This window comes from Phoenix dactylifera, chromosome 12, assembly GCF_009389715.1.
Source record: "Phoenix dactylifera cultivar Barhee BC4 chromosome 12, palm_55x_up_171113_PBpolish2nd_filt_p, whole genome shotgun sequence".
Classification (NCBI taxonomy): Eukaryota; Viridiplantae; Streptophyta; class Magnoliopsida; order Arecales; family Arecaceae; genus Phoenix; species Phoenix dactylifera.
Window position 1 is genome coordinate 5,830,432 of NC_052403.1, and position 10,904 is coordinate 5,841,335.

At 41.4% G+C, this 10,904-nt stretch overlaps 1 protein-coding gene across 1 annotated transcript; it reads right to left on the bottom strand.

Annotated features, from left to right (window-relative positions):
- Positions 1-3,036: 3,036 nt before the first annotated feature.
- LOC103718122 (protein DWARF 53-LIKE-like) lies at positions 3,037-10,448 on the bottom strand. Its single transcript, XM_008806797.4, has 3 exons — positions 9,022-10,448; positions 5,556-5,802; positions 3,037-5,329 (listed from the first exon to the last, which is right to left on the bottom strand). Exons 1-3 carry the CDS (start codon positions 10,263-10,265, stop codon positions 3,284-3,286), a joined length of 3,537 nt encoding a protein of 1,178 aa, XP_008805019.2. The 5' UTR covers positions 10,266-10,448; the 3' UTR covers positions 3,037-3,283.
- Between the last annotated feature and the right edge of the window lie 456 nt (positions 10,449-10,904).

Genomic DNA, 10,904 nt, shown 5'->3' on the forward strand with positions numbered 1-10,904 from the left:
ACAAAATGTTTTAGATCGTGGAGTAGACATTCTACAAAGTGAAGGGTATGCTTATCAACTAAATTTATTTTTTTTTTTACCTTGTTAAGGATCTTAGAAATCAAGGGCATAAACTCTATGAGATCTCGGATTGGGGATCTACTAATTTGTTTTGGACATAGCGGTTATGTACCTTACTTCTTGTTTGTGAATGGCATTGGATGATTAGGGTTTGCGAAGCCGTCATGTTATATTATCATATGTGATTTAGTTGTATGAAAAGTAAGAATATTATTGTATCTGATGTGGTGTATATTCATCAATTTGATCTTGAGAACAGGTCAAAATGACAACTTCGGCATAAATCGAGCTTACAGTTCTAGGAGTTGACAAAGCTATGTAGCCATGATAGTCAACGGGCTATTGACCTAAAATATTATCATCGAGCGGCATGTTTATCTAGAATGACTTTGGTGGTGTGGCTTGCAAAGATCCAAGTCAGTGCCATATCTATCGGAAGGCGGACAGTGCGGTCGACTAGGTCGCCTTCTATGCGGCAGACTGAGTTGCTTCCTATACGGTGCACTAATCAGAAGAATTTCGTTAGGAGAGCACGGAGTCTACTCTCCACTCTTTCATAGACTTTTGATTTTTAACTTGCGTATGGTGTGAGTTGCCATTGTACATATATATATATATATATATATATATATATATATATATATATATATATATATATATATAAACTCCAAGTCAGCACCATAGATGACCAACCCTAGGAGGCTGACCAAGACTCTGGAGCGGTGGCAGCTGACTCTATTCAGGAGTCTCATGGGAAGACCCACCCCGACTCCCAAACCAAAGCTGAGCTCAGAGATTTCCTCGGCAGTTGGGATCCTTAGCGGAACAAAGTACGTACCGTGGAGCCGAGATATACGGTGACTTTAGCCCGTGGGAACCTTCTTCGTTTGAGAATACTTTAGCAAGCCCCTTTGGAAGGACATTCATAAGGACACCGGTACTGGTCCTTGACATTCATAAGGATACCTTTAGTGGCTCCAAGGTCGAGGCCCTGATGAAGGAGGGTACCTGAGATCTGGATATCCTCGACATTATCTTTTGGGCCCCAACTGAGGCCTTATTTATGATGCTTATCGGCCCTGACGATGGTAAAAGACCGGCGGGTCCGGGCTGCCAACGCTGCCCCATGATGAGACCCATACCGTCTGAGCTGTGAACCCAACCTGAATCCTAAATCAGTCTCTTCCATTCGGTTCGTTCTTGATTTTTTTTTCTTAAATTTTGGTTTGATTTCCATTTGAGAAAACTGAAAAAATTTGATTCAGTTCCCATTTGAGTTTTTAGAAAATCAATTCAAGCCGACCCAACCAAATTCATATGTATATATAAAAATATATATATTCAAACCGATCCCATATGTACCTATATATATATATATTATTTTTTAATATTATATATATATAATAGAATTTTTATGTTTAAATTTAGCTCAATTTATTTAGTTTAGTTCATTGAATATCAACCCTATATAAACTAGACATTTTTTATATTTAGACTTAGCAAAGTTGGTGTAGTTAGTGAAAAACTGAAACCAAACCCAAAATTCATCACAGCTTTTTGATATTGAAACCAAACGATTTTTAAAATAATAAACCACAACTATGATCGAAAAAACTGAAAAACTAAAAATTGTTTAACTTTTTTATTTCAAAATTTTTCCATAACCAAGTTGAAGACATCATTTATAAATTTTATAATATAATTCATACGAACTCAACTAATAAATATATCCAAAACTAATAACATTGCTATCAAACAAGCTCAATAATTCAAAAATAATAATATAATCATCTAACAAACATAATAATCCAAGTTAAAAATAAGTCCAACTACATTAAAGAAAATATAATGATAATTTTTTCAATAAAAAAAAATTGGTAGACAACCCAATTCAGAAAAAAAAATATAAAAAAATAAGCCCAATTAATAAAATAAGTTATAATATAATTTATAATTATTTATTCAAAATGTGCTGTGAAACTTTGATATTGCATGGAATGGGCCACCCATGCCACTTTTGGCTATTTTGAGTTTTGACCTCTGTGCAACTTGTGCTGAAAGGGTGTGTAATCCTACGAGTATGGTACTCTTCATCATCATAAAATAGAAAGAAGTTCATAAAATCACTAATACCTGGAAATTTAATGAAACCAAGATTTCAAGATAGGAGAGTGTGGATAAATAACTCTCATGTAGGACTAGTTTACCTATTTAACCAGGGATGATCTTTCTCAAGAAACTCTTGGATCCTTCATTGTATGAAAGAAAAATTTTTGTTTCCAGAGCACATCAAAAAGCAAATTTGAAACGAATTTAAACTATTCAAAATTTGATGATTTGAGTTAAAAAACACTGAGTAATATTGTAAGTAAAATTTGAAAGGAATTTAAACTACTCAAAAATTTAAAACATTGAAGGATAGTAAGGAAGATTTCAATGGATATATTTACATAGTCACACGGGTCCTTCATGTTTAAATTAAATTTTATAAAATTTAAAAAAAAATCAGTATATTGATGTATCATTTTTCTTCAAAAATATCCCTAGAAAGCTCTTTGATCACCATTTTAATCCCTTTCCCAGGGGAAAAACTTATCACTGGTATGTAACATACCAATGCTCTGTCAACTGTTGCGTCTTACTGACACCCAAGGAGAAAACCCAAACAAAAAGGAAAAAAAGAAAGCAAGGTTCAGTTGTAGAAAAATCTTTTGGGAGCCAACAAGAGGCGATGTGCTATACAATAGGTCATTTTTTTGGAAACACAACCAATGAATAGTATATCAGAAAAATTCATCCCTGACTTTCCAAACATTTTAATAAAAAATACAGCTAAAATGCTGCTAGTCTTTTTCGCCTTGAAGCTTGCAATAGGAAACTAAGGAAGAGGTTTTGCAGGGTTAAGACATGAGAGAGAACCATAAAATTTGCTGAGCACAAGAAATCCAATTTACCCACACTGTCCTGATTACAAAATTTAAGAAAATATAATTGGATTGGCACTGTTATAATCGTTTCACAGCAAAAGAAGAATAAAAGATGAGGTCCTGATGACTTAAGACATCAAATGGAACCACAAGATTTACAAACTGCAAAAGATTCAATTTACGAGCACTAGACTGACAAAACCAGGAAAAACTAATGGGATTAACAGGACAATATTATTTCACAGAGAAATGCTAGACACTACATTATACATATAATTACAGCAATCTTTAACTTGTCAGTTTAGACAAATTCTTGAGGGAAGGAGGACTCCGGGCGCATGCTCCCCCATAACTACATCCTCACAAGCAACGAGTCTGACTACAGTTTGTGTCAAGAGCTTACATCTTTCCCTCAACTCAATGAAGCTCCTGCCGAGTACTCGTTCGATCCAAACATCTAGAGCTCCTCTATCATCCGATAGCCATGCAGCTGCAAGTATCTGCTCCATTACCTTCACATCAATCTCCAGCATACACTCAGAGCCAATTGTGTCATGGAAGCTCTTACTGATTTCCTTTAATATACTATCAGCAAGGGCATCAAAATCATAAGGCTTGAAGTTCATGGTTGCATCCACTGAGCTGAAGAAATCTTCCACCCATGCCTCTGTATTATCTGATGTAGAGCTATTCCCATCACTGCTGCTACTCTCCGCGTCATTTGACTCAACCTCTTCTACAGGCAGATTCAAGTCTAGGAATGTGTTTGATGTCCTGTGTGCCCGTTTTGCAGTCTCCAAGGATTCATGCTGCTCTTTGAGGTCATCAGCAACATCCAGCTTACGTTTACTTACAAAAACCGGGGATAAATATGATTGCTTATTCCTAGACTTTTGCCTGGAAGCAATCAGCACATTAACATTTGGATTGCAGCTGGCAGCCTCTGAAACAGGTTGTGTCAAAATCTTCATCTGCCAACTCCGAGCTGCAAGAATCCTTTCCTCCGGGAATTTAACAGAATCTGTCATTCTGGAAAAGACCTTACCCTGGGCCTTCATTGCAGTCATCACAAAAATGGTGTTGCTAATGCCAAATTCCCTTCCATGAGAATCAGGAAATTTTCCAGTTAGAATAGCCTGGGATAAGCTGCTCTGAACTCGCAGATCCGCTTTATCCACATTTTGGAGGAAAACTATGGACCATGGCTTCTTGCTTAACTCCCCAGCAATATGATCGACATTTGTCTTGCCTCTGAACCTTGTATCATAACCACTGACCTCTTGCTGGTCGCAGATAGTAATAGGAAAAGTAATGCCATTTTGGTAGCTTAGATCAATGCTGATCAAGTTTTCCTTGCTGCCATAGATCAATTCTGCAAGAGCCACTGCTACCTTCTTCTTTCCAACGCTATCAGGACCAAGAAAACTGAGCCAAACGTCTCCTTTTAGGCTTGCACCACGATACCTTTCATGACCTGCTCTGCAATGTACTATAGTTTGACTGATAGCACTCAAGGCTTCTTCCTGTCGGCCAACTTTATCAATGAGACTAGCACAGAATGATTTGTAATTACTTTGATCAAACTTTTGACACACATTGGATGAACCCAGACATTGTTGGTTAAACGCAGGCGCACCACCACTCTTTGAAACTGAGGGACTATACATGAGTGGATATGTACCATTCTTCAGCAAATCAGGACAATCAGAGCAAGAATGCGACTGCACGAGGACCTCTGGAACATTTCTGCTGAAATCATCAACCTTCTTGGATAGCAAACTCCCAGAGCAACTGTCCAAATGATTTGTGTGTTTCTGAATGGCATGCTGTTCATCCTTACAAGTTGGCTCATGAGGGGTTCCCAAAACCAAATCTGTCCTAACGGATGTTACAGAGGACGGTGAAGTATGATCATCATGATTGCCCGAATCTGAATGTGGACCTTGGTGAGACTGGAAGATCTCTCTCTGAAGCTGTTCACTTTTTGATTGTCTGACCTGAAGTTTAGATATCAAGTCCTTGTTTTTGGGTTCAGGAATTACAGAAAGTGACAAACTCTGGCTTGCTGCAGCAATCTTCTGTAAGCCCCCAACCATAGGAAATGAATTTCCGCACCCTTCTTGGTATTGTTGGTTTTGAGTTAAATCAGGATTGTTACTGTTCAGGTTACTGGCTCTCTCCTTATCAGAAGAAACATATGGAAGACCAACAATGTTTCCAAGCGCCTGGTAGCTGTCAGTCTCAAGCCTCAGGCATCCCTGGTGAATACGCTGGCAATAATCATTCCACTTCTTTTGCAAATCCATTACTTTTACATTCAACAGTGTTTTATCATCTTGAGCCTGCACTGAAGAAAATGAGCAAAAAATTAAAAAAGAAAGAAAAAAAGATGAAACCTATCTGTAGGTTAATCATTTGAAAAATAATGAAACCACAATATGCATGATGATTCAATAAAACAGAAATTTTAGAACCAAGTTTTTAAAACCATTATAATATATAATGTCAACAAGCTGTTAGTTTGCTTGAACATAAAGGTAAAGACATGAATTTCAACAGTAAACACACCTTTGATGCATCTAATCCACCATTTATGCTAAAAATATTAGCTCTCTGCACCAAAGCAGGCACATCTGCTGAGTGCTGATCTTCAGCTGAAGCTGAATGTCCCTTCAGAATTGCAGCAACTTCTTGCTTGCATTTGTCATTACAATGCTGGCAGCGGAGTACCGATGGGTATGGACTGCTTAGCAGAACCTTTGACTCATATGCCGTAGGGAAAAAGCCTCCAAATGGAACAAATGAATCTGTCAAGCTGAAGGCATTTCACAAGCAATGCATGGTGAGATTTCATTCCAGTGCAAAAGGATGTAACAAAAAGCACACATATAATGATAGCAGAAAGAATAGCAAATTTATAAAATAAATCATCACCAAAGCATGTATAATGCTTTACAACCAAATCTCATGCTATTTTCTGCCTCATGCACAACCTGCAAATTGCAGCCTGCTAGATACTTTGCTTATTAACTATAGCAACTTATGTTCTATATGCCGTGCAGATGCTGTCTCAAACGGCTATAAAAGTTGGAAATTGTCAAAAAAGCTCGACATTTTTGTCTGATGAATTATGTGATAAAACTTTATATAGGAATATGTAAAATGCAGAAAAGAAAAGGGAAATGGGGTTTCAGAGACTGATCCCATCAAAATAATAGATCATAAAATAAATGAGCAGTCTTTGATATATCAAGCCAATGAAAAGAAATAAACTCCCTAATATGTTTACATAATGAGAAAGCAATTACTCTGATCCATAAATATTATATTGTCCACACAGAATTGTCTTCAAGAATGCTTCTGCATCATTATTATTGCTCCCTGCACAGTTGATTAATGACAAACAAGTCGATGACTTCTTACAGAAAGTACAATGTTTGCTTGAGTGTTGATAACTGATGACAGACATAAAATATACCTGATTTAAAAACATAGAGATAGAATGGAGACAAGGCATGGACAAGCAGCAGGAAAGTGAGACTGTGACCAACTTAGAAAAAGAAAAGCAAATGTCGATGGGTTGGATCTTACATGTAGCAAACAAATACAAGGAACAATGAATTTACTCATCTTTGACGATGGACAATAGGAAGTTGTTTGACTAATAAACCAACAGTTTCCAGCACAGGATATAATCTCAAGCTCCGGAAGTGAGTTGACAACTTGGCCAACCAAAGCCCTACAATTAGACTTATGATTGATCAAAAAACTAGATATTGATTGCAAAGTTTCTAGATTCACTTAATGTTGTATTATACAATTTTAATATCTTATCACATTTTATTGTTGAAATGGAAATCTTCATTAAAGAAAAACAAGAGAAACAACTCATGACTAAACATATAACACTATTTTATAAATCTGTAACCCAAAGCCCCCCATCCCATGTACTCTATTGTAGCACTATTATAACCCCAAATTTCACCCCACCACCCTAGGCTTCTGATGGCTTTGTAACAACATTTTGACATTATCCTCAATTCCACTCTCTTTTCATGCACCACGACAAGCTCAGCTATTCTCCATAGCCACAACTTCAATGTTACAATTTTGGGACATAAAAAATAAAATAAAAAATCATGAACTGGGAGGTCACAAAAGATGAGAACAAGATAGCCTGAGTGGCTGAGGGAGCTGATGTGGGCTTTGTCAAGGAGGGCTCAACATAAGCTGAGAGATTAATGCATGGACGGGCAGGTGACATGGATCTTGGATGAGGTAGAACCTAGGTGAGGAGAGGAGGAAGTTGTGGCATGTGAGAGGGTGAAAAGACAAAGGTGGAGAGGGCAGAACTGGAGACCTGGTTTACCTTCTTTTTTTTTTTTGATAAATACAAGAGTGCTATACAACTCTTTCAAAGATACAACCACCCCGCTCTGCTCGAACCAGTCGACCAGAGTTTCGGGGAAATCAGAAGACCAAAAGGCTGAATGACCATGTACAAGGGCAAAGACATTTGCTCTAAAGTCCTGACACCCAAGTCCTAGTTTCTGTCTTGAAGGGAAAAATATTTAATAATTTTAATATCCTTAAAGTTAAATGTTAAATAAATAATCAAGACCCCAAAAACCCATGGCCCACATCAGTGCCTTGAGCTATGATCGCAGGCTACAACTTCTACATGGCAACTAGCAGTGAATAGTCCGCTATTTGGCAATTTATCTGCATATTTTGCAAATTTCATGATATATTTGCAATTAAATTGCAAATGAACAAACTATTGCAAAATAATTACATTAGGTTGTCAAATCATAAGTATTTTTTTGAAACCATTGTCCTGGCTTTGACGATTTTGGTCACCAGTTCACAGTCAACCACTTCAATTGCAAGTAAACCATGGTTTGTCTCATCCTTCTTCCTCACCCTTTTCCTTTTGAGGTCTCTAGACCAAAAAAGAATATGAAGGCTAATAGGAGGACTGCATAGATGCTTTGCTCCCCTCCCCCACCCTAGAACTATAGATGGCAACTGGAGATGAACAACAATTGAAACCACCTACCTCCTACTAGCAGACTGAGACCAGTAGAACATCCAACGACCCCACCATATTCCACATTAAAGGGCTCTCTAGGCTATAGTCCAATGGAGACCAACATCCACACAAAGGAGGGAGGATTTCGAGGCAAGCGTAATCAACACCGATGTCTTGAGAGAGAATGAGAAAGAGAGAGTATGGGGTTCAATAAGAAGGGGGAATTATGGAGAGATCATGGAAGATTTGACATCTAGGGCTGGGGGTGGAGGCCTTTTTCCCCACCAACATATAAATAATTGACCCAACCAATGGTTAAACTGGAACGATCAGATGGCTTGAGCAACTGAACCATCCAGTTTGATGATTCAGTGGTTTTTTCCCCCAAAAAATCCAGGTTACCACTTGATCCGACCTATATTAGTCTCTGTGTGATGAGTCGAACTAGTGCATCCATTTGATTGAAACGGGTTCTAAGTCTATGAACAGAGGTATGCATTTCCCACACCTTTCAACCTTCATGCTCCTCATAATACAAAAATGAGCAGATTCTAAGGACTGCTTTCCTTAAGCTCATAATATCTGGGCATAAACAGTTAGCATGAAAGTAAGCCATATTTACCTCAAGCAATCTAAATGTAGTAGCACAAGCATCAAAGATAAAGAAAGCTATATAATAATTCACAATATTTTTAGCAATGTAATCAACCTTCAATTTTCACATATAGATCTTCAGTTTTGAAGGCATGAGGTTGCCTCCAAATAAAATTCCCATCTCTACCCAAAAACAAACCTTTTCTACGAGTAAAAACAAGACCTTCTAGTCATCAATATGCAACAAACTACTAAGAAAATTCAAGGATGATGAGCCATAGCTTTAATTTCTAAGCTAAATTTTCACAAGAAGCAAATAAAAAGTTCCTAAATGAAATCAAATAGCAAGTACTGTATTGATTTAAGTAGAGATCGAAGTGGAAGGGCCCAAGGCACTGATCTACGCACCTGGGAGGCCTGGGGAGCGATCCACCCGTCCCCGGCCGGACTGTGGTAATCGGTAGCAGCTGCAAATCCAAGTCTTTATCCAGCAGAGGATAGCGCGACAAGAACTTCATGTAAGTCTCGTAGGACGCCGACCATCCCATCACCCACAGCCTCCCCCGGAAAAGCTCCAGCACCCTCGTCAGCTCCGGAACCAAGCAGCTCCCCACATCATCGCCCCCTTCTACCATCCCCTTCAAATCCCCGATGCTCAAAACCACCCCGGGCTCCTCCGCCTGCCGGCCCATCTCCTCCAACCGGGCGCCGATCCGCGACCTGCCGTCACCGCTCTTCCCGAGCTCCGACACCTCCCTCTCGATGCTAACGAGCCTCAGCCCGCGCAGCTCGGGAGGCAGAACAGCCCAATTCTGCCGCTCCACCGCTCGAGCGAAGTCCTGGGCGGCCTCGCCAGCGCTGACGCCAACCAGCATCGGATTCCGGGTGCTCCTCCGGGCGAGGACCTCGCCGATCCTCCGGCAATTCTCGTCGCCGCCATCGGAGGCGGAGAAGGGGAACGTGAAGCCCCGTGGCGTAGGGAGCGCATCGAAGTCGTCCGCAGCCGAGAAGTTGCACAAAAAGAGCGGCGGGCAGCGAGCTGCGCGGGGGAAGCGGAGGATGGGCAGCGGGGGGCGCAGGACGGCGAGCTTGATGTCGCAGCTCCGGAACCCAGCCTCGCCGAAGACCCGGCTGACGATCGGGTCGTCGAGGATGGCGAGCACCAGCTGCTGCAGCTCCACCTTCACGCCGCAAAACGACGACGACCCCTGCTGCTGCTGCTGCTGCTGTTGCTGGTAGAGGTGGAACGTGTCCGGATTCCGCCTTTGGTTGGCCTGCGAGCGCTTGATGGCCGCCATCAGCGAGTTCGACACCGGCGGCTCCTCCGCCGGCGCCGCCTGCTTGTGGTGCTGCGACGACGACGACGACGACGACGACGACGACGACGGCAGCCTATCCAGAGCGACCCCGAAACAGAGCTCCAGCGCTTTAAACTGCAGCCGGGGGGAATACATGGAGCTCCGGGCGCGTGAGAGGGCGTCGCGGAGAATGGAGGAGGGAGAGGATGAGGAGGAGGATAGGAGGGCATAGACGAGGTGGAGGGAGGTAGTCTGTGCGTGGGCGCGGCGGCGGGCGACGGCGACGGCGTCGTCGAGGGTGGCGGCGGCCTCGCCCGCCAGGCACTGCCGCGCGCTGCTAATCGGCGTCGGCATCCCGGAATACCATATACCGGAATTAAAAATAACCAAAAATCCTCGCCACCAACAATATTAAAACAACAGCAAGAAGAAGAAAAAAAAAATGTATCTTCAACCTTATTATATAATAAACAGAGTAACGGGGTTGGGAGAAGCAGTTCTCGTCCCTGGCCAGCCTCCTCCGGGAAATATAAAAATCCGGGGAAGTAGTAGAGTCCATCGGTGCCCTTTATCAGGAGAAAAGAGTAGAGTGAGAAGCTCGGGTGGTTGTGGTGGGGCCCCGAGAGCACAGATGCCTGGGTCTCGTTGTTTGCATCCAGCCATCGCTCTCGAGGAGGCTCGTGGGGGCCTATGACGAAGAGATGCGGAGGCCAGCGTCCACTTGTTATGAGAGTGGGGCCCAACGGAGGTCATGGAGTGAGGGAAATGGTATGGGGCGGGGCTTGGGATCGCTGTCACCGCTTTTGAGTTTGGACGGGTTAACCGCCGGACGGGAGCCCGGAGCGGGGATCTCTCAGTTTCTGTACTTTGGAGCGGTCCCGCCTCCCCCCTCCTCTATTTTTTTAAGATAATTTTTGTTTTGCTTACAATGCAAGTACAGACGTATTAAAAAAAACAAAAAAAATAAAAAAATCACAAAGTGCCCTAGGTAGC